This window comes from Motacilla alba, chromosome 23 (genome assembly GCF_015832195.1).
Source record: "Motacilla alba alba isolate MOTALB_02 chromosome 23, Motacilla_alba_V1.0_pri, whole genome shotgun sequence".
Lineage (NCBI taxonomy): Eukaryota > Metazoa > Chordata > Aves > Passeriformes > Motacillidae > Motacilla > Motacilla alba.
The window spans coordinates 4,871,696-4,898,382 of NC_052038.1; the positions used below are offsets into that span (position 1 = coordinate 4,871,696).

The 26,687-nt window shown below is 58.4% G+C and overlaps 6 protein-coding genes across 14 annotated transcripts; 2 read left to right on the top strand and 4 right to left on the bottom strand.

The window, feature by feature from the left end:
- Window positions 1-1,057: 1,057 nt before the first annotated feature.
- On the bottom strand, window positions 1,058-2,702 carry FAM167B (family with sequence similarity 167 member B). The gene is made up of 2 exons (XM_038161042.1): window positions 2,218-2,702; window positions 1,058-1,899 (listed from the first exon to the last, which is right to left on the bottom strand). The coding sequence occupies exons 1-2, from the start codon at window positions 2,500-2,502 to the stop codon at window positions 1,636-1,638; spliced, it is 549 nt and encodes a 182-aa protein (XP_038016970.1). The 5' UTR covers window positions 2,503-2,702; the 3' UTR covers window positions 1,058-1,635.
- A 740-nt stretch (window positions 2,703-3,442) lies between these two features.
- Window positions 3,443-8,600, top strand: LOC119711176 (myotubularin-related protein 9-like). Of its 6 annotated transcripts, none has more exons than XM_038161021.1 (12): window positions 3,443-3,694; window positions 3,755-3,802; window positions 4,290-4,705; window positions 4,852-4,960; window positions 5,106-5,231; window positions 5,319-5,492; window positions 5,929-6,146; window positions 7,328-7,489; window positions 7,569-7,710; window positions 7,779-7,999; window positions 8,091-8,242; window positions 8,362-8,600. In XM_038161021.1, the coding sequence occupies exons 3-12, from the start codon at window positions 4,299-4,301 to the stop codon at window positions 8,517-8,519; spliced, it is 1,869 nt and encodes a 622-aa protein (XP_038016949.1). In that variant the 5' UTR covers window positions 3,443-3,694; window positions 3,755-3,802; window positions 4,290-4,298; the 3' UTR covers window positions 8,520-8,600. The 6 variants fall into 6 exon arrangements, with proteins under 6 accessions (XP_038016949.1, XP_038016948.1, XP_038016947.1 ...); XM_038161022.1 differs by lacking the exons at window positions 3,443-3,694; window positions 3,755-3,802 and adding an exon at window positions 3,942-4,155 and having other exon boundaries at window positions 4,290-4,480; window positions 4,646-4,705; XM_038161020.1 differs by lacking the exon at window positions 3,443-3,694 and having other exon boundaries at window positions 3,741-3,802.
- A 930-nt stretch (window positions 8,601-9,530) lies between these two features.
- On the bottom strand, window positions 9,531-15,702 carry EIF3I (eukaryotic translation initiation factor 3 subunit I). The gene is made up of 11 exons (XM_038161036.1): window positions 15,571-15,702; window positions 15,269-15,361; window positions 15,101-15,188; window positions 14,604-14,669; window positions 13,679-13,828; window positions 12,872-12,999; window positions 12,078-12,188; window positions 10,923-11,012; window positions 10,440-10,513; window positions 10,164-10,256; window positions 9,531-9,899 (listed from the first exon to the last, which is right to left on the bottom strand). Exons 1-11 carry the CDS (start codon window positions 15,700-15,702, stop codon window positions 9,818-9,820), a joined length of 1,107 nt encoding a protein of 368 aa, XP_038016964.1. The 3' UTR covers window positions 9,531-9,817.
- Window positions 15,660-19,778, top strand: TMEM234 (transmembrane protein 234). 4 transcript variants are annotated; one of them, XR_005259679.1, is made up of 6 exons: window positions 15,660-15,713; window positions 16,561-16,796; window positions 17,905-17,971; window positions 18,097-18,189; window positions 18,775-19,030; window positions 19,664-19,778. XR_005259679.1 is itself a non-coding variant. In XM_038161039.1 (5 exons), exons 1-5 carry the CDS (start codon window positions 15,701-15,703, stop codon window positions 18,834-18,836), a joined length of 387 nt encoding a protein of 128 aa, XP_038016967.1. In that variant the 5' UTR covers window positions 15,660-15,700; the 3' UTR covers window positions 18,837-19,062. The 4 variants fall into 4 exon arrangements, 2 of the variants coding, with proteins under 2 accessions (XP_038016967.1, XP_038016966.1); XR_005259678.1 differs by having other exon boundaries at window positions 19,585-19,711; XM_038161039.1 differs by lacking the exon at window positions 19,664-19,778 and having other exon boundaries at window positions 16,561-16,712; window positions 18,775-19,062.
- IQCC (IQ motif containing C) lies at window positions 19,775-24,195 on the bottom strand. Its single transcript, XM_038161176.1, has 6 exons — window positions 24,060-24,195; window positions 23,527-23,876; window positions 22,763-22,987; window positions 22,205-22,229; window positions 21,117-21,226; window positions 19,775-20,513 (listed from the first exon to the last, which is right to left on the bottom strand). Exons 1-6 carry the CDS (start codon window positions 24,193-24,195, stop codon window positions 20,412-20,414), a joined length of 948 nt encoding a protein of 315 aa, XP_038017104.1. The 3' UTR covers window positions 19,775-20,411.
- CCDC28B (coiled-coil domain containing 28B) lies at window positions 24,151-26,474 on the bottom strand. Its single transcript, XM_038161045.1, has 5 exons — window positions 26,263-26,474; window positions 26,035-26,189; window positions 24,794-24,948; window positions 24,658-24,680; window positions 24,151-24,350 (listed from the first exon to the last, which is right to left on the bottom strand). The coding sequence occupies exons 1-5, from the start codon at window positions 26,415-26,417 to the stop codon at window positions 24,299-24,301; spliced, it is 540 nt and encodes a 179-aa protein (XP_038016973.1). The 5' UTR covers window positions 26,418-26,474; the 3' UTR covers window positions 24,151-24,298.
- Between the last annotated feature and the right edge of the window lie 213 nt (window positions 26,475-26,687).

A 26,687-nucleotide genomic window follows, 5' to 3' on the forward strand; every position in this document is an offset into this window, starting at 1 on the left:
GCCCCCCGAGCTTTATGGAGTGCAGAGCAGAGCCCCTCGAGCTTTATGGGGTCCGGAGAGGAGCCCCCCGGGCCTTTTGGGGTGCGCAGAGGAGCCCCCCGAGCTTTATGGGGTGCAGAGAGGAGCCCCCCGAACCTTGTGGGATGCAGAGCGGAGCCCCCCAAGCCTTTTGGGGTGCGTAGAGCGGAGCCCCCGGGTCCTTTTGGGGCGCGGAGCGGAGCCCCCCGAGCCTTTTAGGGTGCAGAGAGGAGCCCCCGGGTCCTTTTGGGGCGCGGAGCGGAGCCCCCCGGCCCGGCTGCGCCGCCGCCGCCGCTGTCCCCGCCTCGCCCGGTTTCCTGCCTCATGAGCAAAGCCGAGAGCAGCCCGTTCTCAGCTCGCCCCCGACCGCAAGAGCGAGCGACAAACCCCGATGGCTTCCTGCCACCCCGGGATGCTGAGAGCCTCGGGGGCTGGCACCTGCCGCCAGCACCCCGCTGTCCCCTGCCGCCAGCACCCCGCTGTCCCCTGCGCTGTCCCCTCGCCGGGCCCTGGGCCAGCCTGGCCGACCCCGGGGTCCCCTCCTGGCACTGCCACCCTCCTCCTTGCGCCCCGAGGTGCCCCGCGTGCTGCGGGACGCGGCTCCGAGCCCCCCTTGACTGTCACCGCCGCGTCACCGCAGGCTGGGCAGCCTGGGAGCCGCGGTGACAAGGGCCACCGGAGCGCGGGGGACCCGCGGTGGCCCCGGCGGGCTGGCAGCGCTGCTTTGGGGGCAGCTGGCAGCGCGGCAACCACAGCAGCATTGTGCTGGCTTCTTTGATGGCGACAGAAGCCGCAGGCGCAGGCAGGAAGCCCGGAGGTGACAGGAGGGGCTGTGGCAGCTCGGGGGGCACGTTCGGGCTCCCCTGGTGTCCTGAGAAGGAGAAACGGCCCCCAAAATGATCCCCGCAGCTCCCCTGGCGCTGCTCCACTCGGGGGTCTGCGAAAGTCGCACCCCCAAGTGGCACCTGGAGCTGTCACCCTCCCAAAAAACGGCCGGGAGCCACATCTGGAGGCACAGATAAGGAGAAGCCACCAGCTGTCACCCTCAGCCCTTTTATTCCGCCTCAAAGGGCTGCACCCCGCATTTCCCACCCGGCTGAACCCCGCCACCCTCGGGGCCGGGCCCCAAAATGGGGATGGTGACATTCCCGGGGATGGTGACATTCCCGTGTCCGTGGGGATGGTGACATTCCTGGGGGGATGGTGACACTCCAATGCCCATGGGGATGGTGACATTCCTGTGCCCCCTGGGGACGGTGACACCCATGGGGATGGTGACACTCCCGTGCCAGTGGGGATGGTGACACCCACAGGGATGGTGACATTCCCCTGCCCTGGAGATGGTGACACTCCCATGCCCATGGGGATGGTGACATTCGGGGGGGATGGTGACCCTTCCGGGGGCATGGTGACATTCCCGTGTCCATGGGCATGGTGACACTCCTGTGCCCATGGTGGGGAGATGGTGGCATTCCTGTGCCCCCTGGGGACGGTGACACCCATGGGGACGGTGACACCCACAGGGATGGTGACACTCCCGTGCCACCGCAGCGTGGCGTCGCCCTGGGGACAGCCCGCCCTGCCCCGCGTCCCTCGGGACCCCGGCAGCCGCGGGGCTCAGCACAGCGAGAAGCGGCGGGAGTTGATGTTCATGCGGGTGACGCCGATGTGCTTGAGCGGCGTGGAGAGCAGGAAGGCGGCCTTGGGCGGGATGGTGCACAGCAGATCCGAGTCTTCCTCGCAGCCCTCGAGGCCGAAGGTGGCGTCGTCCAGCATCTCCTTGTGCCGGTGGCACGCCTGCTCCACCTTGAGCCGGTGCAGCCGCGCCCGCAGCCGCATCAGCTGCTGCGCCAGCCGCTGGTCCAGGGCCTGCATCTCCCGCTGGGGGCAGAGGGAACCGCCCTGGAGCGGGATCGGCCGCCCGGGCAGCGGGCGTGGGGCTCGGCCAGGCCGCCGACCCCGCCATCCCCCCGCGGTGCCAGGCTGGCACCCCGCGGTGCCCCCTGTGCCACCCCCGGAGCGGCGGGACGGGGTGACAAGGGCTGACCGCCGCGAGGCCGCGACCCCGCAGGGCCGCGGCACCGCGGAGCCGCGAAAAACCTGGGGAAAATCCGTGCCCACCCAGCACGGCGGGCAGGGGAGCCCAGCCCTCGTCACCCGCGGCGTCCCCGTCCCGCTCCTCGTCCCCGTCCCACTCACCAGCTCCGTCCTGAGCCACTCCAGAGCCGCCTCCACGGTGGCGAAGCCACAAACACCACCGCGCTGCTGCTCCTGGGGGTGCCCGGGGCTCTGCTGCGCCCCGCAGGTGCCCCCGGGGGTGCCCCAGCGCTGCCCCCTCACCCGGGCTTCCCACTCCAGGTACGAGGGTCTGCGGGTCTGCAGCTTCAGCTTGGCCGCCAGCGCCTTCACGCTCTCCAGGTTCTCCTCCTCCCAGGTGGGCTCCTCCTCGCCCAGTTCCTTGAATTTCAGCTGGCTGAAAGCCATGCTGGGGCAGAGCAGAGCCCCCCGAAAGCCGCGCTGATCTCTGCCCCCGCAGCGGCTCCCCACGGGCGAATGGAGCCCCCACGCTGCCCGCGACCACCCCCAGCCGCTCCCTGCCCCGCGGCGCCCGGCTCCCGGCCCTTTATCCACCCGGGTGCGATGGGCAGGAATTTCCTTATCCAGAGGAGTATTTTTGGCTTGCTGAGTTGGGGTTTTTTTCCTTTTTTTTTTTTTTTTTTTTTTTTTTTTTTTTTTTTTTTTTTTTTTTTTTTGGTTTTGTTTTATTTTTATTTTTTCCTTTTCTTCTCTTTTTTCACATCATTGTCTCCGCCTGGGAGGAGACTCCCCGTTCCCGGACGGAGCCTTCACGGAAGACCGGGAATGATTTATCCCCGGCCTCAGCCGCCCCTCCCCGCTTCTGGGGGGGCCCAAAAAAGCTCGAGGAAGGAAAAAGAACCGGGGGGGGGGGGGGGGGTGCCCGGGGGGGCAGCCGGGGTCCCGCACCCGGACGGGACCTTAAGGTGGAGCCGCATCCGGATCTGTCCCTTGTCACCTCCCCGCTGCCCGCAGCGCTCCAGGGACAGCGGAGGCGGCTCGGGGGTCTCACCTGCGTCCCCCGGCTCTCACCTGCCCACCCCAGTCCCCTCCAGCCCCCCCCCGAGTATCCCCCAAATCCTCCCCGCGCTCCCCCCGCGCCGCTCCCCAGTCCCGCTGTCCCCTCGCTGTCCCTTCCCGCGGCCCCCCCCCCGGTGTCCCCTCGCTGTCGCACGGCACGCAGTGACACCCCCAGCCCCAGCCCCAGCCCCGGGCGTCGCCGCCTCCCTCCGGGCCGGGCCACCTTAAACCCGACATCCGCCAGCCGGGCCGGGCCGGGCCGGGCCGTGCGGGGCCACCGCCACCCCCCGTTCCACCCCTCGGTGCCCGAGCTGCCCCTCCCGCACCCCCAAATCCCCGCCCTCGCACCCCGAGCTCCCCCGCTGGCACCCCGGGGTCCCCTCCTGGCACCCCAACGCTGCCGGTGCCCCCCAATCCCCTCCTTGCACCCTCAGGCTCTTCCTCGTCCCCCAAGGTCCCCTGCTCGCACCCCAAAATTCCCGTTTGCACCCCAAAAGTCCTCTCCTGATGGCCGGCAGGTCCCTGTTGGCACTCTGAGGTCCCCTGCTCGCACCCTGCTTGTCCCCCCAGGTCCCTGCCTGTCCCCCCAGGTCCCTGCTTGTCCCTGCCTGTCCCCCGAGGTCCCTGCCTGTCCCTCCAGGTCCCTGCCTGTCCCCCGAGGTCCCCACCTGCCACCCAGCCCGAGCAGGTAAGCAGAGGGGTGGCCGGGGCAGCAGCACCGCCACCCACCCACCCACCCACCCACCCTCCTCCTCCTCCTCCTCCTCCTCCTCCTCCTCCTCCTCCTCCTCCTCCTCCCGCCCTGTCCCCAGCCCCGGGGGTGGCTTTGGGGACAGCAGAGCCCGTGGGGACCGGGTCGTGTCGGGGCCGGTAACGGGGTGCAGCCCAGCGGGGCGGGGAAGGACCGGGAGCTGCTCCCTGCCATCCTATTCCCCCCAAAAAATCCCCTCCAGGACCGGGGAGACTGCAGCCAGCTGGGCCCCTGTGCCTCAGTTTCCCCGCTGCCTGGCGGAGGGCATGCGGCACCGCCGCGTGCTGGAGGTGACAATGTCAACACGGAGAGGGGACAGCGCGCAGGGCGCCGCGTGACGCGCGGGGCAGGGGTTTGCAGGCGGGCCGAGAGCCGCAGGATTTCCCTTTTTTTTTCCCTTTCCTCCCTCCCCGGCCGGGCCCAGGCGGCGCCCATGGAGTTCTCGGAGCTGATCAAGACGGCGACGGTGGAGGACGTGCTGCTGTGGCGGCCGGGGCTGCCCGCGGTGCGGGGCACGCTGTGCATCACCAGCCACCACCTGCTGCTCTCCTCCCGCCCCGGCGGCGAGCTGGAGCTCTGGCTGCTCATCCGCAACGTGGACGCCGTGGAGAAAAGGTGCGCTGGTCCCCAGGGCCGTCCCTGTCCCTGTCACCCGCGCCTGAGCCGGAGGATCCCCCCCTGTGTCCCGGGGGGCGCCCCGCGGGCACCGCCCGGCCGGGTCCTTCCTCTTCCTCCCGGGCCGCGCGGGGCAGAGCGGGCAGCGCCTCCTCTCGTCCTCAGAGTGCAGAATTTAGGCTGGTACCAACCCCCCCGGACCGGCGGCTCCCTGCGGGACACCAGGTTCGGCTTTTTTGGCTCTCTGCCGCCCACCGCGCCGGCTGCGGGGGCAGACGAGAGCCTCGAGTCCGGCGCGGCCCCCGGGGGGAGAGGGCGGCTCGCTGCTGTCGCCGTGTGTCCCCCGGCCAGCCCTGACCCCCCTCCCGCAGGGTCTCCGGCTCGTCGGGCACCATCACGCTGCGCTGCAAGGACCTGAAGGTGCTGCAGCTGGAGATCCCGGGCATGGAGGAGTGTCTGAACATCGCCAGCTCCATCGAGGTGAGCGCGGCCGGCCAGCGCAGGGTGGGGAAAGCGCCGCCGCGTTTGCTCTGGGGCTGGGTAAACACGCGGCTCCGGCAGCGCCGGCACACGGGGACAGTGCCAGCCGCGGTGGCCCTGAGCGGCCCGGCGTGCCCCGCCGCAGGCGCTCTCCTCGGTGGACTCGGTGATGATGATGTACCCGTTCTTCCACCGCCCGCCGAGCCTGCGGCTGCAGCAGGGCTGGCACCTGTGTCCCCCCGAGCGCCACTTCCAGCGGGTCGCCGCGCAGGTGAGCCCGCCCGGGGGGACCCGCCGCCGTCCCCGCGCCCTGCCGCCGGCGATGTCGCTGATGTCGCCGGTGTCGCCTCTCCCCCAGACGAGCCAGTGGCGGCTGAGCACCGTGAACAGCGACTTCAGCGCCTGCCCCTCGTACCCGGCCGCCGTGATCGTGCCCGCGGCCGTGGGCGATGACACCGTGGCGAGGGCGGCGCGGTTCCGGCAGGGCGGGCGCTTCCCCGTGCTCAGCTACTTCCACCCCAGAAACGGCACCGTGAGTCCGGGCCGCCCCTCTGCCGGCCCCCCGACCCCCCAGAAGGGGGGATTCCATCGTCAGAGGGTTCCCGAGTTGGGTTGGAAGGGATCTTAAAGCTCGTCCAGTGCCGCCCCTGCCATGGCGGGGACACCTCCACTGTCCCGGGGTGCTCCAAGCCCCGTCCAGCCTGGCCTTGGGCACTGCCAGGGATCCAGGGGCAGCCCCAGCTGCTCTGGAAAAGCCATTCCAGCCCCTCACCACCTTCCCAGGGAACAATTCCTTCCCAATATCCTTCCCAATCTCCCATCCAGCCCTGTGGGAAGCCATTCCCTGCATCCTGTCCCTCCATCCTTTATCCCAAATCCCTCTCCAGCTCTCCTGGAGCCTCTCTGAGCCCATCCTGGAGCGCTCTCTCCTCCAGGGGGGCATTCCCAGCTGTGCCCCTGTCCCCCAGGCCCTGCTCCGCAGCAGCCAGCCCCTGACGGGGCCCAACCGCCGGCGGAGCCGCGAGGACGAGCAGCTCCTGGGGACAATCCTGGACCAGGGCGAGCGCGGCTTCGTCATCGACACACGCTCGGCCCAGGCGGCCAAGCAGGCGCGGATGAGCGGCGGCGGCACCGAGCCCAAAGCCTCCTACCCGCAGTGGCGGCGGCTCCACCGCGCCCTGGAGAGGTGAGCACGGCACTGCCACGGCTCCTGGAAAAATCCTTCCCGCCGGGGTTCTCTCCCGGGAAGCTGAGGGGCCTCGGCCTCGCCGGGTTTGCTGCTTTGGAGGGTGGCCGGGGATGGTTTAGCCGGGGTGGGAGTTGTTGTAAGCTGATGGCCGAGCACGGCCAGGGTGTGGGACGCTGGAAGGAGTCTCGAGTTTCCAGCATCGTTCCTGTTAAGCCTGCTGCGAGCATCCTCTCTCTGTTCTTTAGCATAGTTTAGTATAGCATCATATATCATATAGCATCATATATAATATAGGATATTATATTATATATAATACCATAGCTCATATCAAATAGTATATCATATCTCACATAAAATAATATATCATATATCAATCATGTAGTATATATTATATATAATATCATATATCATCTCATATCTCATATCAAATAATATATCATATCAATCATAATAAATGATATATATCATATATCATCTCATATCTCATATCTCAAATAATATATAATATCTCACATTAAATATCATCTCTCATATCAAATAATATATCATATCTAATATCAATCATGTAATATATATTATATATAATATCATATCATCTCATATCTCATATATCAAATAATATATAATCTCACATAAAATAATATATCCCATATCAATCATGTAATATATATTATATATAATATCATATATTGTCTCATATCTCATATCAAATAATATATTTCATATTAAATAATATATCATATATGACATTATATATAATATCATATAATATTATAGCATATAATATCTCATATAGCATATGTCATATCATACTATATATTATATAATATATAATATATCATATCATATATATATCACATATAGCATATAATATCATATATATAATCTAATATCTCATATCGAATAATACATCTTATCTCATATATATAATATCATATATAACATATCATATATATAATATAATCTCATATCTCACACATACCTCACCCATCTCATCTCTCACACATCTCATACAATACATCATATCGAACACCACAAAACAACAAATCAGCCTTCTGAGAACACGGAGTCAGATTCTCAATCCCCACGAACGCCCCGGCGAGGGCGGGCCGCCGTCCCCTGCGTGACGGTGCGCGAGCCGTGTCCCCGTGTCTCCGTGTCCCCGTGTCCCGTGGCAGGGGCCGCGCGCTGCAGGACAGCTTCGGCAGGCTGGTGGAGGCGTGCAGCGAGCCCGCGCCCAGCACCGAGCGCTGGCTGGGCCGCCTGGACAGCAGCCGCTGGCTCAGCCACGTCAAGGCCGCCCTGAGCACGGCCTGCCTGGCCGCGCAGTGCCTGGACAGGTAAGGGGGGCTGCACCTCGCCCGCTTTTCCCCTTCCCGAGCCCCCGGCGCGGCCCTAAACCCCGGCTGGCCCCGGCAGGGAGGGCTGCACGGTGCTGGTGCACGGCGCCGAGGGGACGGACACCACGCTGCTGGTGACAGCGCTGGCCCAGCTCATCCTGGACCCCGGCTGCCGCACCCTGGAGGGGTTCCAGGAGCTGCTGGAGCGGGAATGGATCCAGGTGAGAGCCGTTCTGAGCAGGGTGGGGGTCCCGGCGCGGCCGGGCGCCTCACCACGGGGGTCCCGCAGGCAGGGCACCCCTTCCAGCTGCGCTGCGCCCGCTCCGCCTCCTCCCACGCCCGAGGGAAGCAGGAGGCGCCCGTTTTCCTCCTCTTCCTCGACTGCGTGTGGCAGCTGAGCCGGCAGTTCCCCTTGTCCCTGGAATTCGGGGAGCAGCTGCTGCTCACCCTCTTTGACAACGCCTACGCCTCGGCCTACGGCACCTTCCTGTGCAACAACGAGAAGGAGAGGTCGGTGTGGGGGGACAAAGCCCATCTGGCACGGCTGAGGTGACACCGAAGCCCGCTGGGGACTGGATTTTGTCCCACGTGTCCCCCCCAGGAGCCTGTGCAAGGTGAAGGAAAGCACCCACTCGCTGTGGGCCTGGCTGAACCAGCCTGAGGAGAAGCACAAGTACCTGAACCCTCTCTACTCGCACAACCCCCTGGTGATCTGGCCCTCCGTGGAGCCCCAGAGCATCCAGCTCTGGCAGGGTGAGCGGGATCCTCCCAAAATCCACCCTCAGCTCCCAGCTGGGCGTGCTCGGGGCCAGCCGTTCTGCCTTTCCCTCTGTGCCAGGGCTGAGCTAACCCCCAGCTCCTTCTCTCTCCAGGTTTTTTCCTTCGCTGGATCCGGCCCTCCCAGCACCTGGATGAGGCCTGGCTGGAGATGCGGAGGTTGGTGCAGGGAGACAGCTCCTGGCTCCCGGAGAGCGCAGGGAAAAGGCTGAGCCAGCCCCTCCCTGAGCCCCCTGCTGGGACAGAACGGTGACACGGGGACAGCTGGGACGAGGTGACACTGGATCTTCCCTGGGAAGGGCTGTGCAGGACGCAGACCTCGAGGGCAGCTCTGGGACAGATTTTCCCCAGCCTTCAGCTGCCCACCCTGAGCTGGTTTCAGTAAATCTCTCTCCCTGCCCGTGCCTGTGTCCTGCTCTTCCATGAGGAAGGTGCTCCTTCCCACTGGGACTGCAGCAGTGCCCGTGGATGGCTCAGGAGCTGAAGGACAGCAGATCACACCAAAAACCCAACAGATCACACCGAAAAACCCAACAGATCACAGCAAAAAAACCCTACAGATGACAGCAAAAAAACCCAGCAGATCACAGCAAAAAACCCCAACAGATCACAGCAAAAAACCCCAACAGATCACACAGAAAAACCCAGCAGATCACAGCAAAAAAATCCCAGCAAATCACACCAAAAAAACCCCAGCAGATCACACCAAAAATCCTCAGAAGATCACACAAGGAAATCCCAGCAGATCACACCAAAAAAGCCCCAGCAGATCACACCAAAAAAACCCCCAGAAGCCCAAAGGCTGCAGCCTCTGTCGTGCCAGCAGCTCCGAGCCCGGAGCCAGCCTGGGAATTCTGCCCTTGGGCCCAGTTTTGAGGAAGGAAAGAGGAAAAAAAAGGAGCCAGGAGGGCGGGAGGGCGAGGATCTGCAGCACGAGCTCCTGGGGCAGGAAATAGCTGCTCCGTGAGGGAAGCTGGCCCGGGCTCAGCCCAGCAGATAAACAGAGCGCGGGGCCGGGCGCGTGCGTGGCAGCTGGAAAACAATTCCTGGCTGCTGCACTTCCAGCCTTTTCACACTTCAGGGCAGGGCCTGAGGCTGTGCAGCCTGCCTGGGAGGGAGTTCATGGATGGGCAGAGGTCCCAGGAGGAGCAGCACTGCTCCATGGGTGTGGAACAAAGCACTGACAACACAGAAAGCAAAGTCCTTGGGTTAATTTTGATCCAGATGGGGAAAACCAAACTAAAAAAAAACCCCACAGAGGTGCTTTTCCTTGTGTTTAGAAAAGATTTCTATTTATTTCCTCATTTTTTTCCCCTCCCCTGGTTTATAAATATGCCCAGCAGGGCAGGCAGCCAACCCAGTTCCCTTCACTCTTCTCCCAGTAAAAGCCACCGGAGCTGCTGGAGTTGTCACTTCCCCAACTTCCCCCAGCCCCCAAAATCGCTGCCAAGAACAACTTCAGGCCTTGCCAACAGTCCTGTGGTGGAGCCCCCGGACTGGGCAAGGGGTTGGAGAAGGGAAAAGAAGAGGAGAGGAGAGGGAAATTCTCCTTCAGGCTTCAAACTCGAACTCGAAGTACTGGGGGTCGAAGTAATGGATGCGGACGTAGCCATCCTCACCCCCACTGCTGTAGCTGCAGGGAGGAAAGGGAAAGTCAGGAATGGGAAGTCTGGCCTCACCACCCACTCCCGAAACCGGTACAGGAATGACAAAGTGGAAAAGAAGATCAGTGACAACCCGAGTGTGAGGCAGGGTGTGAGCGACCCCCTGGGCTGGCTCAGAACGGGAGAATTCAGGGGCTGGTTCCATTCCCAGCACAGAAATCCCCTGGGGCTGGTCGTATCCCAGTTAAAAAGTGGGATTGGGGACACTGCAAGGTCCCCAGGGAGGCTCTCACCTCTTGCCATCAGGGTGGAAGGCCACGCTGTTGATGGGCCCGAAGTGTCCCTTGACTCTGCCAAACTCCTCCTCAAAGGCCAAGTGGAAGAACCTGGCAGGAGGAAGATTGAGATTGTCACAAACCCAGGAGGGACAAAAACACAGAATGCTCAAAAACAAACCAAAAAAAAGAGCTCAAGGGTTTCTGCAGCACTGCCAGCTCCCCGAGGAAAGGGAAGAGCAATGCTGGGCTGTCAGGGGAGGATTCAGCCCTGCCAGAGGGAAAAGCACCAACCTGGCCTCGAATTTGCCAATCCTGGTGGAGGTGGTGGTCACATCCATGGCCTCCTGCCCTCCTCCCAGCACCACCTGCAGGGACAGGAAGCAGAGAAAGCAGAGCCCTTGGGTGCTGCCCTCTGGGATTCAGGGAATGCTGGGCTCACTGAGCTGGGAAAGACTCCAGGATCAGCCCAGCATTGAACCTGGAACCAGCTCAGAGCAGTGAGTGCCAGGTCCAGAGGCTCCCTGGACACTTCCAGAGGTGGTGATTGCCTCCAGCACTTCCTACAAATCCCACAAATCCACCAGCAGGCCTCCAACCCCCTGAGGAACCCACACCTCCCTGACACATCTGCTCAGAGCACACCAAACTCTGCTCCCAGTGCCTGACCCAGCAAAATCCCCCAGGCTCATTCCAGAGTCCTGGTTTTGGGCTGGGCTGGGAGCACTCAGTGCAGGGATGGCAGAGCAGTGACACCCTGAGGGAGCTCATCCTTACGTGGTCAAAAATGGGGGAAAGGGCAGCAGAATTCACCGGCCGCTCCGTCCGGAACGTCTTCAGGTGCTCCAGGGATGTGCAGTCAAAGAGCTACGAGGGAAAATGGAGGAATCCATTAATTAATTCATTAGCTCCAGCTGCTGGGCCTCACCTGCACGGATGCTCCCTCAAATCCCAACAATATTCCCCCAGCAAGGGAAATCTTCCACCTGCCAGAACTGAAATTGCAAATGTGTGGTTGTGATGTTTTATCAAAATCCCTTTGCTAGGATTTTCTTCTCCTGAGGAGCTGAAGGGTTTCAGCTCCAAGTGTGAACGATTTGTGATCTGCTGCTGTGGGATGCAGGAGGTGCTTTCTGAATTAGTCAGTGTGGGATGTTTCTGCTTGGTGGCCAATCCAGGAGGCAGCAGCTCTCGGACTCTCTGGAGTCACAGAACTTTGTTATTCATTCCTTTCTGTTCCTGTCTCGCCTTCTGATGAATCTTTCTCTCTGTTCTTTGTAGTACAGTTACAGTGTGGTGTTTTTAATGTAATATATCTCATCATATAATAAACCAGCCTTCTGAAATGGAGCCAAGATCTCTCCTTCCCTTCACCAAATCCTGACTGCCCTAAAAACCACCACAACACCTTGCTTTTCCCCATGAGGTGAAATGTGGTAACATTCCTTCTCTTGAGAAGCTGAGAGGGCTCCAAGTGGAAACAATTTATTATTTACTGCTGTCAAATGCAGGAGGTGTTTTTTTGATTGGTTAATGGGAAATGTTTCTAATTACTGACCAATCAAGGGGGCAGCAGCTCTCGGACTCTCTGGAGTCACAGAACTTTGTTATTCATTCTTTTCTGTTCTTGTCTCACCTTCTGATGAATCTTTCTCTCTGTTCTTTGTAGTACAGTTACAGTGTGGTGTTTTTAATGTAATATATCTCATAATATAATAAACCAGCCTTCTGAAATGGAGCCAAGATCTCTCCTTCCCTTCACCAAGTCCTAACTGCCCAGCAGACCCACGGTAATACAAATGTTCTACAGAAACACCAAAATATTTCATTTTCAATGCTTGGCTGTTCATTTAGCACCTCCCCTTTCTCACTGAAGGAGCAAAACCCCCTGTGAGCAGAGCCCCTGCCAGGAAATGCCCAGGCAAAGCTCACCTTGGCCGTGTTGTCCTTGGAGGCGGTGATGAACATGGTCATGTCCCGCGAGGTCTGGATGTCGTTGATCTGCTTGGTGTGCTCCTTGATGTTGGACAGCTGCTCCCCTGACTGGAGGGGAAAACGAGATTTCAGGGAGCTGGGAAGTGATTCCCTCATTAAAAGTAACACGGGATGGAACCCTGGAATGATTTGGGTGGGAATTTAGGAGTGGGTTCAGTTCCAGGTCAATTCCAGCCTCGCTCAGGGCAGCCTTAGATTTTAACAGAAATGGGGAAGAGGGATTTTCAGGGAGCTGGGAAGTGATCTCCTCATTAAAAACACCTTGGAGATCATGGAATAGAACCTGGAATGCTCTGGGTGGGAATTTAGGAATGGATTCAGTGCTACCCCCTGTGCTGAGGTGTCACTTCCAGCCTTGCTTGGGGCAGCCTCAGATTTTAAAAAGGAGAAGGGAAAAGGAATTTTCAGGGAGCTGGGAAGTGATTTCCTCATTAAAAACACCTTGGAGATCAGGGAATAAAATCCTGGAATGCTTTGGGCTGGAAGGGAATTAAGGAATGGATTCAGTTCCACACCTCTGAGCTGGGCCAATTCCAGCCTCGCTCAGGGCAGCCCCGTATTTCAGTGATCCTTGCTGAAGCTGCTGTTTGGATCCCCAAATCCCACATTCCAGCCCTGACTCCCCTGGGAATGCTGCCCCAGGCCCTGACCTTGCTGAAGCTGCTGTTTGGAGCCCCCCAATCCCAAATTCCAGCCCTGACTCCCCTGGGAATGCTGCCCCAGGCCCTGACCTTGGCACTGAACTGGTTGAGCTCCCCGTTCTCGTGGCCAGCGATGATGAACTCCCCGAGCGGGCCCCACACGGCGCTGGTGATCTTGGAGTCACTGCAGGGGATCTTCATGTAGGGCTCGTTGTTCTCTGTGGGAAGGAGCAATCAGCCACCCACAGCCACCACTCACCCCTTGATGTCCCCTGCTCAGCTTGGATTGGGGCTTTTCCAACATTTCAAGGTGGATTCCTTGTTGATTTTTATTTGTGGAGCTCAGGGGCAGCAGTTTGGAATCCCACAGGGAAGGGGATGAAGGAATCGTGTCCTTGCTGATGTGATCACTCCCAGCCCTCCAGCAAAGAGATTTTTTTAGGGAAATTCAATTTTCAAGTGCAGGAATTCAGGGTGAACTCCCTGCTGCAGCATGCCACAAACTGGCTCTTCCCTGTTCCTGATGCTCCTGAGGAAAGAGGGGCTACTTTGGGAGCTTTACAATCCCCTGTAATATGAGATTTATCCTTTGATGTCCCCTGCTCAGCTTGGATTTGGACTTTTCCAACATTTCAAGGTGGATTCCTTGTTGATTTTTATTTGTGGAGCTCAGGGGCAGCAGTTTGGAATCCCACAGGGAAGGGGGGCAGGAATCGTGTCCTTGCTGATGTGATCACCCCCAATTTTTTGTTACAGAATCATCTCCTCTGCTCCATCCCTGAAAATATTCCAGGCCAGTCTGGGCTCGGGGAAGGAATCCCTGCCCACGGGAGCGGGATGAGATTGAACCCCAAAACCCCCTGTGGGACCCCGGAGGGAGATTGCCTGGCCCCTCACCGATCTGGCTGGGGTCCCTGAGGTCGAAGAAGCTGACGAAGCACTGGTAGCCCATCTGCTTGTCCGTGGAGAACATGATGATGTTCCCTCCGAAGTCGAAGCCGCACGTCCTCACGGCCGAGCTGGTCTTCACCAGGGCCAGCTGCTTCCCTGGGGGAGCAGAGCTCAGCGAGGGGGGAAGGAGGGGAGGGAGCTGGGAACCCCATCCCTCCTTCAGAACAGCCCGGGACAGCATGGAAGGGAAGCTGGGATGCTCTGGGTGGGAATTCAGGAGTGGATTCAGTGCCAGGTCTCTGCTCTGCCAATTCCGGCCTCGCTCGGGGCAGCCTCAGATTTTAACAGGGGATGGGAAGAGGGATTTTCAGGGAGCTGGGAGGTGATTTCCTTATTAAAAACATCCAGCCTCATGGGGAGAAGGTGTTGGAACAGAATGGAACCCTGGGATGGAGCCTGGGATGGTCTGGGTGGGAATTCAGGAGTGGATTCAGTGCCAGGTTCATGCTCTGTGCCAATTCCGGCCTGTGTCCCCAGGCCCAGGAGTGTCCCAGGGATGTCCCCCAGGCCCAGGAGCATCCCAGCTGTGTCCCAGCTGTGTCCCCAGGCCCAGCAGTGTCCCCCCAGGCTCAGGATTGTCCCAGGGATGTCCCCCAGGCCCAGGAGTGTCCCCCCAGGCCCAGCAGTGTCCCAGGGATGTCCCCCCAGGCTCAGGATTGTCCCAGCAATGTCCCCCATGTCCAGCAGTGTCTCAGCAGTGTCCCCAGGCCCAGCAGTGTCCCAGGAATCTCCCCCCAGGCCCAGGAGTATCCCAGCTGTGTCCCCCAGGCCCAGGAGTGTCCCAGCTGTGTCCCCCAGGCCCAGCAGTGTCCCAACAGTCTCCCAGCAGTGTCCCAGCAGTGTCCCCCAGGGGAATCCGGGCTGGCCTCACCTGTCTCACAGTCCCACAGGCGACAGCTGTTGTCTGCAGAGCCGGTCAGGACATGCCTGGTGTCCCCTGGGCCACCATTAAGGGAAACATCAGCCCCAGGCTCCCCGGCCTGGGCGCTCAGAGAACGCTGCTGCACCAGAAAGGGATTTTTGGGGGACAAATCTGCCCCGGGGAAGGCACCCACGGAGCCCAAGTGTTCCCATGGCAAAATCCCAGCATTTCCCCATGAAATTGAAAAGAAAAGGCTCGGGTTTTTGAATTTCAGTAAAATTTCCCACACTTTTATCTCTACTGCCTGTGGAAACAACAACAAACCCAGAGATCCACCGGGATGTTATCCCAAACGGGAAAGCACCCAAAAGAGGGACAGGGAGGAGGCAGCAGAGGAGTTTCAATGCTGCTGTTGGAGAGGAGGATGAGGAGCAGCCGGGAGGAAGCACCGGGAATGATTCAGCCGCTAAACCACGAAACAAAACCGGTTTGGGATCAAAGGATACAGTCGGCATCCACACACCACACAGCTCCCGTGTGCCCATTGTAGGTTCCCAGCCTCTCGCCATTCACCGAGTACCAAACGTTGACAATCTGCGAGGAGGAATAAACTAAACATCAAAATGAAAGATTAATTAATCCTCGCTTAATTAGCGGGGGTGGGGAGCACTCACGGGGTCCTTGGCCACGGTGAAGAGCAGGTCTCCCTCGCGGTTGTATTTGATCTGAGTGATGGAGCGCTCGTGGCCCTGCAGCAGGATGGGCTTCTGCAATTAACGATGGAATAATAAATGAGCGAGGGGAGGGAAATGGGGGCGAGCACGGGGGGCCAGCGCGGCCCCCGCTCCGAGGCTCCCGGCAAAGCCGCCCCCCCTAGCCCCGTGCCCAGGAGCCCCGAACCGGGGCCGTGGAGCCGCGAAACCAGCGGTGGCGATCAAAAACCGCGACCCCGAGCCCGCGGCGGCCCCGCTCTCACCATGGCGGCCACGCCGAGGCCTGAGCGGGGCGGCACTTCCGGGATGGCGGCGGCGCGGCGGAAATGCGTCGCGGTCTCCATGGCAACAGAGCTGCTTCCGGGAGGAAGCAGGAAGTGCGGCGGCGTTGCCATGGCGACCGCGGGTGAGGGGGAGCGATGGCCGCGGGCAGGGTTTGTTTGGGGAGGGGGGAAACGGGGCTGGGGGAGCCTGAGGGGTGCGAGGGCTCGGGGGGAGCGTGGAGTGGGGCGGTGAGTCCCGCGGGCAGGGACAGCTGGCACCGCCCCGAGCGGCAGCCAGCCGGGCCTGGGCACTGCCCGCTGCTGAGGGGGATGCCCGGAGGGTGGGCAGGGTTAAAGGAATAAAGTAGGGATTTATTGAAAACCCTTCAAAGGATGCACCCTGGGCAGCACAAGAGCCCAGCTGTGGCTACACCCAAGATGGGCCCAAGTCACGAGTTTTGACATTTTTGTAAGTTTTGGTCCATTTCCGTGTTGGGTCAGTTGTGCAATGGCAGCTGCGGGTGATGCAGTCCCATGCAGCCTGCTCTCCTCATTTCCCTGCTGTTTCGGGGCCTGAAGAAGCTGCAGTGATGGCCTTGGGAGTCTGGAGAACATGAAAGCTGAAACTGGAGGCATCGAGGCGGCTGCGGCCGGGCTGGCTCCATGGCTCTGACCCCGATGTGCCAGGGGCTGGGCTGGCTCCATGGCTCCGACCCCAATCTTCCAGGGGCCGCGCTGGCTCCATGGCTCTGACCCCGATGTGCCAGGAGCTGAGGCCATGCTGGCTCCATGGCTCTGATCCTGATGTTCCAAGGGCCATGCTGTCTCCCTGCTGTGACCCCACTGTCCCAGTGCCATGTTGTCCCGGTGCCATGCTGTCCCCATGGCTGTGACCTCCCTGTCCCGGTGCCATGCTGTCTCCCCGGCTGTGACCGCGCTGTCCCCGCAGGGCAGGCGCTGGCCCCGGCTGTGACCCCGCTGTCCCCGCAGGGCAGGCGCTGGCGCTGGCGCTGGTGGCCGCGCTCTGGGGTGGCACGGGCCCGTTCCTCAGGGCGGCCGCGGCGGGCGTGGAGGAGCTGCGGGGCCGGGGCCGCCTGCGGCAGCTGCTGCGAGAGCTGCGCTTCCTGTGCCGCAACCGGCAGGTGAGAGACCCACAGGTGACAGCTGTGCAGGGACAGAGGGACACTGAAACGACAAACAGCGGCCGTGGCGGGCTCGGGGAGGAGGTGATGAATCTGACTCTGTGTTCTGAGAAGGCTAATTTATTATTACATTGTAATTATATTATATTATATTATATTACATTATATTATATCATACTATATTATATATATTATATTACATTATATTACAATACGTTATATAATGCAATATTATATTACATTATATTATATTGCATCATATTATATATTATATTACATATTACATGATATTATATTATATTATATTACATGATATTACATGATGTTACATGATATTATATTATACTATACAATATAATGTAATATAATATTACATATTAGATTAGATTATATATTATATTATATTATATTATATTATATTATATTATATTATATCATATTATTATATCATATTATTATATCATATCATATCATATATTAATACTTAACTATATAACTAAATATTTAACTCATTTAACTATGTTAAACTCTTTTATTTGCATAACTAACTCAGGTGATGGTGTACAAATCCCATGTTAGTTCACTCGTTTGTGGACTGTCCTGTCTGAATCTGAAGGTGGCAGCAACAAGAGCCAGGACCCCGAGAGTTCAAATGAGCTTTGTGTTTCACACACCCTTCCCGGGGGTCCTTGCTGAGACTCCAGCATCCACAGTCCCATCCTCAGCGGGTTATTCCTGCAGCATTCCCCCCTCTCCTCCGTCCTGGCGAACCCCCCGGCCCTGGGGTGGCACTGACAAAACCACAGAATGCTCAAAAACAAACAAAGAAAGAGCTCAGGGGTTTCTGCAGCACTGCCAGCTCCCCGAGGAAAGGGAAGAGCAATGCTGGGCTGTCGGGGGTGCTCAGGGGAGGATTCAGCCCTGCCAGAGGGAAAAGCACCAACCTGGGCTGGAATTTGCCAATCCTGGTGGAGGTGGTGGTCACATCCATGGCCTCCTGCCCTCCTCCCAGCACCACCTGCAGGGACAAGAAGCAGAGAAAGCAGAGCCCTTGGGTGCTGCCCTCTGGGATTCAGGGAATGCTGGGCTCACTGAGCTGGGAAAGACTCCAGGATCAGCCCAGCATTGAACCTGGAACCAGCTCAGAGCAGGTGCCAGGGTGGCACCCTCAGCCTCGCGTGTTCTCCTGCAGTACCTGCTGCCCTTCCTCCTCAACCAGGCTGGATCCCTGCTCTTCTACCTCACCCTGGCCTCCACAGGTCAGTTCCTGCTGCTTTTTTTTGGGGTGGTTTGATGGGATTTTGTGGCTCTGCCCAACACCAAGCAGCTCCCTTGGAATAATCCCAAATAAAGGGAATTTCTCCCCTCGGAACTTGCGTTTCAGACCTGTCCCTGGCTGTGCCACTCTGCAACTCCCTGGCTTTGGTTGTGACCTTGGTGACTGGGAAAATCCTGGGAGAGGACATTGGGGGCAAAAGTGAGTCCCACTTCAAGCACTTCCTCAAGAAATCAGCTTTTATCGGATTGAAATTATTGATTTGATTTGATTTTTATTGGGGGGAATTGATTTTTAAAGTGGGGGATTTGATTTATAATGTGGGGGGTTTGATTTTTAAAGTGGGGGATTTGATTTATAATGTGGGGGATTTGATTTGATTTAATATTTATGTATATTTAATTTATAATCTGAAGACACCAAACACCCCACAAGGCTTGAACTTGGTCAGAGGAGCTTTGGCTGCAGGGAATTGAAATGGGAAAGGGAATTGAAACAGATTTTTGGGCAGGGCTGGTGAATTTAAAGCCAGAATTGGTTGGTTTTAGCTAAAAGGATTTCTATTTCCCTCAAGGGGATGTTTAACCATGAATAAAATGCCCACCATGGAAAAGGAGTGGCCCAAAAGCCCCCAAAAGTCAGCGTGCCCTGCTCAGGTGGTCAGGAAAAAGCAGGAAATGGGGAAATTTCAAACTGCAGGACCTGGAAGAGCAGCTGCAGGCCATCATTTGGGGCACATTCCCGGTTGATCCGGATTTACTGATCGTGGATTTGTTCCTCCCCCAGGAGCTGTGGCAGGAATGCTGCTCACCATGCTGGGCGTGTCCCTGTGCCTGGCTGGGGCCTGAGGCAGCAGCAGGGGCTGATCCGGGGCTGCTCCCCGTTCCCGGGGGGTTCCTGGCTCAGCCCCACCTGGGAAGGTGTTTTGGGATGGCCAAAGCCACGGATGGCACTCCCTGAGGGCCAGGGACAGCCACGTCTGTGCCTCCAGGGGATTTTGGTGGCTCTTTGAAGACCACGGTGATTGGCCAGCACTGCGGGGGTAAGAAAGGGTTAATAAATGATCCAGCGTGACCTCCTGGCACTGATGGAGCTTTGATGAGCCCAAACCCTTCTGAGCACCCCTAAACCCTGCAGCCAGCCCCCCACGGAGCCCAAACCCTTCTGCCAAGCCCAAACCAAACCCTTCCAGCCACCCTAAACCCTTCTGGCAATCCCAAACCCTTCTGACAACCCTAAACCCTTCTAATCCCAAACCCTTCTAAAAACCCTCAACCCTTCTGACAATCCCAAACTCTCCTGAGCTGCCTCCTGCCCACCCCAAACCCTCCCTGCCGAGCCCAGCCCAGTTCCCATGGGTGCAAAGGCAGCAGCAGGAAGTTGTGGCCACATCCAACACCCAGAGAGCAGCAGGAACCACAGGGCTCTTTGATCCTGCAGGATTTATCCCCCAGGATCTGATCCCCCAGGATTTATCCACCAAGATTTGATCCTCCAGGATTTATCCACCAAGATCTGATCCTCCAGGATTTGATCCCCCAAGATTTATCCCCAGGATTTATCCCCAGGATCTGATCCCCAGGATTGATCCCCCAGGATCTGATCCAGCACAGGAGCAGCCAGCAGGTTCCCTCCAGGAATTCTGGACCAGCAGCTCGTGTCCCCCCCTGCCCAGGTGCTGTCACCTCCCTGTCACGGTTTGGGAAGTCCCAAAGGTCCTGTCCTGTCCTGGACATCTCCCCCTCAGCCATGGACACACCAGGAGAAATCAGGAACAGGTTCAGCGTCAGGAAAAGATTTTTTTATTCTCAAAAAATAAAAAGAATTCCAGAGCAGAAGGATCCACATCTGCAGAGGGGTCAGGGTGGGGAAGCACAGCACCATGGGGATGTCCCTGTCTGAGGGACTTGGGGTGTCCCTGTGGGACCTGGGATGTCCCTGAGCTGAGGGACCCAGGATGTCCTTGAGGAACCTGGGGTGTCCCTGAGCTGACGGAATTGACCAAGCACCAGGTCCTTTCCTGCCTCTGGCCCAGGAGAGAATCCCCAGAGGCAGAAAGGCAGGAATGAGCCTCATGCCAAGGATCAGGGACGGTTCTCCCTCCCCACTCAGCACTCCAGCGCTCCCAAAAATCCCCTGGGACACCCTGGACACTGCAGAGCCACCCCAAACACAGACTCCACGTGGAATCCCCAGAGTTCTGTGGGAACAGCTCCTTCCTGCAGCTCCAGCTCCACCCGCAGCGAGTGACAGTCCTGATGTCCCACCTGGCTGCAGCTCGGGCACAGCAGGGATCTCCTGGGATGGGATGGGATGGATCCCTGCAGGACACTGCCCACGGCTGACGGGGTTCAGTCCTGCTCACATCCACGGAAGGATTTCCTTCATTTTCCTGCAGTGCCACCAGGGCTGGCCCTGTCCCCTCAGGGCTGCTGCAGCTCCAGGGCCTCTGCACAGCGGGGCAGGAATGGGGCGATGCTGCCGGGGGGGGCAGGGACACCCAGGGTCTGCTTCAGCTGCAGGAACTGCAACACAGCCTGCTCAGCATGCCTGCACATCTCTATGCATTTCTTCAGATTTTATTTTAGATCTCTTTATCTTTTCTATTTTCTTTTATATTGTCTTTGATACTTCTTATATTTTCTATTTTCTATCTTCTTTATATTTTCTTTTCTATTTTCTATTCTGTTGTCTTTGACATTCCTTTCTATTTTCTTTTATATTTCTTTATATTTTCTTTGATCCCTCTATTTCCTTTATATTTTGATATTTCTTTGATATTCCTTTATATTTTCTTTAATACTGCCTTTATATTTACTTTGATATTTCCTTTATATTTTAAATATTCCTTTATATATTCTTTGATATTTCCTTTTTATTTTCTTTGATATCTTTTACATTTTCCTTTATCTCTTCCTCCAGATTTCCTTCAATATTCCTTTATATTTTTAAAATATTTTGCTATTTCTATTTCATTTTATATTCCTTTATATTTTGATGTTTCCTTCTATTTCCTTTATATTTTCTTTTCCATTTCTTTATATTTCGATATTTCCTTTCTATTTCCTTTGATTTTTTTTTTTTAATATTTCCTTTTTCCCCTCAACCCCCCTGAGAACCCCCCTCACGTGTTTCCTGCTGGCCACGGCCTGCTGGACCCACAGCAGCTCCAGCAGGAGATCTTTCCTGAGGGACTCCAGCTCCGCCCGGGGCAGCGCCGCCAGCTCCTCTGGGATTCCTGGGAACGGGAACACCCAAAGCTCAGCCCTGGGGCTGCTCCAGCAATCCCAAAACATTCCCGAGTTTGGTGTCCCTGCACCTGAAAGCTCAGCCCTGGAGCTGCTCCAGCAATCCCAAAATGTTCCTGAGTTTGGTGTCCCTGCAGCCCAAAGCTCAGCCCTGGGGCTGCTCCAGCAATCCCAAAATGTTCCTGAGTTTGGTGTCCCTGCAGCCCAAAGCTCAGCCCTGGAGCTGCTCCAGCAATCCCAAAATGTTCCTGAGTTTTTGTGGCCCTCACCTGGGCTGGCTCCCAGCTCCTCCTCAGGGTTCTGAGCAGCTCCACCCCCAAATCCTCTGGGATTTCTGCCCCAAAATGATGAAAACCCCAAAGTTCAGCCCTGTGGAGCTGCTCCAGCAATCCCAAAACACTCCTGAGTTTGGTGTCCCTGCCAAAAATGGGAACATCCCAAAGCTCAGCCCTGGGGCTGCTCCAGCAATCCCAAAACATTCCTTTGGGAATATTTCCTTTGGTGTCCATCACCTGGGCTGGCACCCTGCTCCTCCTCGGGGCTCTGAGCAGCTCCACCCCCCCAAATCCTCTGGGATTTTCTGGGATTTCTACCCAAAATCAGGAAAACCCCAAAGCTCAGCCTTGGGGCTGCTCCAGCAATCCCAAAACACTCCCGAGTTTGGTGTCCCTGCACCTGAAAGCTCAGCCCTGGGGGCTGCTCCAGCAATCTCAAAACACTCCTGAGTTTGGTGTCCCTGCCAAAAACGGGAACATCCCAAAGCTCAGCTGTGTGAGAGCTGCTCCAGCAATCCCAAAATGTTCCTGAGTTTGGTGTCCCTGCAAAAAATGGGAAAAACCCCAAAGCCTGTGGAGCTGCTCCAGCAATCCCAAAACACTCCTGAGTTTGGTGTCCCTGCACCCCAAAGCTCAGCCCTGTGGAGCTGCTCCAGCAATCCCAAAATGTTCCTGAGTTTTTGTGGCCCTCACCTGGGCTGGCTCCCAGCTCCTCCTCAGGGTTCTGAGCAGCTCCACCCCCAAATTCTCTGGGATTTCTGCCCCAAAATGATGAAAACCCCAAAGTTCAGCCCTGTGGAGCTGCTCCAGCAATCCCAAAACGCTCCCGAGTTTGGTGTCCCTGCACCCCAAAGCTCAGCCCTGGGGCTGCTCCAGCAATCTCAAAACACTCCTGAGTTTGGTGTCCCTGCCAAAAATGGGAACATCCCAAAGTTCAGCCCTGTGGAGCTGCTCCAGCAATCCCAAAACATTCCTTTGGGAATATTTCCTTTGGTGTCCATCACCTGGGCTGGCTCCCTGCTCCTCCTCGGGGCTCTGAGCAGCTCCACCCCCCCAAATCTTCTGGGATTTTCTGGGATTTCTACCCAAAATCAGGAAAACCCCAAAGCTCAGCCTTGGGGCTGCTCCAGCAATCCCAAAACACTCCCGAGTTTGGTGTCCCTGCACCCCAAAGCTCAGCCCTGGGGCTGCTCCAGCAATCCCAAAACGTTCCTGAGTTTGGTGTTCCTCACCTGGGCTGGCTCCCAGCTCCTCCTCCTCCTCGGGGCTTTCAGCAGCACCTGGCCCCAAATCTGGGTTTTTTTTGGGGTTTTTGGGGTCTGGGGTTGTCCCCCGGGGCCGGGGGGCTGAGGGGGGGATGGTCCCACAGCTCCCAGCCCGCTCTGCCCCACGAGGATTCGGCTTCTCCCGGGTTTTTCTGGGAATGGTTTTGTTCTCTGCAGCCTCGCCTGGATCCAAGGGATTCCCCGGAGAGGGCTGGGAAAGAGGAAAAAAAAAGGAAAAGAGGAAAAAAAAATCCCAAAACAAGGAGGGGGGGGGAAAATATGAGAAAAACATTTTAAAAAATCAAGAAAGTGTAAAAAAAACATGAGAGGAATAGGAAGAAAAGATGAAGATGAATAGGAAGAAAAGATAGAGAAATATAAAGAAATGTCAAAGAAATATCAAAGAAAATATTAAAAGGAACAAAAGAAAATATATGAGAGAAAATATAAAGAAATATCAAAGAAAATATAAAGAAATATCAAAGAAAATATAAAGAAACATCAAAGAAAGTATTAAAACAAAGACAATATATGAGAGAAAATATAAAGAAATATCAAAGAAAGTATTAAACAAAAGAAAATAGATAAAAATCAAAGAAATGTCAAAGAAAATATTAAAATAAACAAAATAAAATATCTCAAAGGAAACAGAAGGCTCCGGGCCGTGGCTCTGTGTGCCAGCTGTAGCACCGCCCTGCCCTGCCCTGGTTTGAGCCACCACAAGGGGCGGGAGCAGGGACGGGCACTCACCTGGGCTCGGGCCCCGCTTCCCGGGATGTTCCCGCTGCCGGTGCCGCTCTCCCGGGGCTCCCGGAGCTCGGGGCCGAAGCGCGGCCGCAGCAGAACGCGGCCGCTCCAGCGCAGCTGCCTCAGGTCGCCCTCGATCTCCAGCACGGCGGCCTCGAACTCCTCCCGCACGCCGCGCAGCCGCCTCCGCAGCAGGAACCCCCGGGCACAGGCCTGGCACGGCCCGGGGGCACCGCTGGAACCCAGCCGGGCACCGGCACCGGCACCGAACGCGGCCCAGCACGGGCGGCAGCGCCGGCTGCAGCATCCCCGAGCCCGGGGGGCCCGACCGGGGGTGCCCTCACGGAGGTGCCCTCATGGAAGAGCCCTCATGGAAGAGCCCTCACGGAGGTGCCCTCAGGAGATGCCCGCCCGCCCGGGGTGCCCTCACGGCCCGCTCCAGCTGTGCCACCCCAAGGGTCTCATCCCGAAGTGCCCCCCAAAGGCCCCATCCCCCCTTTCCCCTTCCCGGCCCCCGGTCCCGCTCCCCCGCCGGCCCCGCGTTCCCCCGGGCGGGTCCCGCACCTGCAGCCGGGTCACGGAGCGCAGCAGCCGTCGCCGCTGCTCGGCCTCAGCCCCGGCCCGCGGGCCCGGCGCGGCCGCCATGGCCCCGGCGCCGCCTGCTGACGTCATCGGGCCGCGACCGGCGCCGCCGTGGCGGGGGAGGCCCGGCCGGGCCCGCCTGAGGGTGCCGGGGGTGGCGGGGACAGGGGAGGGGACGGGGACAGGGACAGGGTCAGGGCGCCGCGTCCTCGGGGTCCGAGCTCTCGGCCAGGTGCAGCTTCTGTCTGAGAGCGGGTCAAGGGGAAGCGCCAGCACCGTCACTGTCACCACTGTCATTGTCACCGCTGTCCCTGCCACCATCGTCACTGCCGTCACGGGCAGCGCCATCATTGTCATCACCGTCACCACGGCCACCTCCACCACTGGCACCACTGCCACCCACCAACACCATCACTGCCACCCCTGCCACCCACCAACACCATCACTGCCACCACTGCCACTGCCACCACTGCCACCACTGCCACCACTGCCACTGTCACCCCTGCCACTGTCACCCCCGCCACTGTCACCACTGTCCCCAGCCAAGGATACATGGAGCTGCTGAGCTCTTCCAGCTGTGGAGCAAAGGCAGAGGCTGAGGGAGCGGAGGGGACCCCGGCGTTTGCCAGGCCTGGCGGGGACAGGGGTGACACCGCGTGTCACGGAGCGTCACGGGGGGGACACTCACGTGTGCCAGCAGCTGGTCCAGGTTCCTGTCGGCCGCCGCCTTCTTCTGCTCCTCGGGGAGCTCCTCCACGCACACGTCCAGGCCGAAGTGCAGCCGCGCCAGCTTCTCCTGCATCTCCCGCACGTGCTCCAGCTGCTCGAAGGAGCACTCCTTCCCTGGGGACAGCCAGAACCTTCCGGAACAGCCCGGCACCAGGGCAGCAGCCAGAACCTTCCGGAACAGCCCGGCACCAGGGCAGCAGCCAGAACCTTCCGGAACAGCCCGGCACCAGGGCAGCAGCCAGCACAGCCCAGAGCACCCTCCCTATGGATCAATCCCAAACTCCACAGTCTGTCCCTGCTCTGTGGATCCATCATCCATCCATCATCTATCATCCATCCATCATCCATCCATCATCCATCCATCCCCCAGCCCATTCCTTCCATATGGATCCATCATTTTCCCCATTCCACCCCTTCCCTGTGGATCCAAAATTCCCCAGCCCCAAAATTCCCCAGTGTGCTCCTTCCCCACACCCATCCCATGGATCCTATCCCATCCCATGGATCCCATCCCATCCCATAAATCCCATTCCATCCCATCCCATGGATCCCAACCCATCCCACAGATCCCATCCTATGGATCAAATCCCATCCCACCTCATGGATCCCCTCCCATGGATCCCATCCCATAGATCCCAACCCATCCCATCCCATAGATCCCATTCCATCCCATCCCATGGATCCCAACCCATCTCACGGATCCCATCCTATGGATTAAATCCCATCCCACCTCATGGATCCCCTTCCATGGATCCAATGGATCCCATCCCACCCCATCCCATGGATCCCATCCCATCTCATCCCATGGATCCCATAGATCCCACCCAAAGGATCCCATCCCATGGATCCCATCCCACCCCCTCTCATGGATCCCATGGATCCCATCCCATGGATCCCATCCCACCCCACCCCCTCCCATGGATCCCATGGATCCCATCCCACCTGAAGGATCCCATCCCATGGATCCCATCCCATCCTATCCCACCCCATCCCACCCCATCCCATGGATCCCATCCCATCTCATCCCATGGATCCCATAGATCCCACCCAAAGGATCCCATCCCATCCTATCCCATCCCATCCCACCCCCTCCCATGGATCCCATGGATCCCATCCCATGGATCCCATCCTATCCTATCCCATCCCACCCCACCCCCTCCCATGGATCCCATGGATCCCCCCCCGGCTGCCCCCCCTCACCGAAGGCCTGCAGCTTTCCCGAGTGGAAGTCGCCGAGCAGGCTGAGCAGCCCCCGCTCCATCTCGCACACGTCGGACACATCGGTGAGGAAGCTGTGCTGCAGCGGCGCCCCCCGGGAGCCCCCCGCGCCCGCCCGCGCCCGCTCCTTGCTGGCCCTGCGGGGGAAGGCGCCGTTGGCACCGGCAGCGCCCGCTCGGGGCCGCCCCGGTGCCCCCGGGCCGCACTGACCGGCGGGGCCGCGGCCGCTGCCGGGGCGAGGGCAGCGCGGGCAGCGGCAGCGCGAAGGACGCGCTCTTGCTCGGGGGCAGCGCCCGCGGGGCCCCGGGGGGCGGCGGCTGCGCCAGGCAGCTCTGCGGGCTCCGCTTCTTCCTGCGCTCCTCCATGGCCCGGCGGCACCGGCACCGGCACCGGCACCGGCACCGGGAGCCGGCACCGGGAGCCGGCGTGCGGCGGACACGGCGCGTGGAGGCTCCTTCCCTGCGCGGAGAGAGAACGCGGCTGCCCGGGGCACGGCGGAGGGACTGGGGGAGCCCCGGGACAGGGGGGGACAGCGGAGGGGCTCGGGGACACCCGGGACAAGAGGACACAGCCAGGGGCACCGGGACCCCCGGGTTAAGGAGTGACACCGGGGCTCGGTGGCGGCGGGAGGAGCG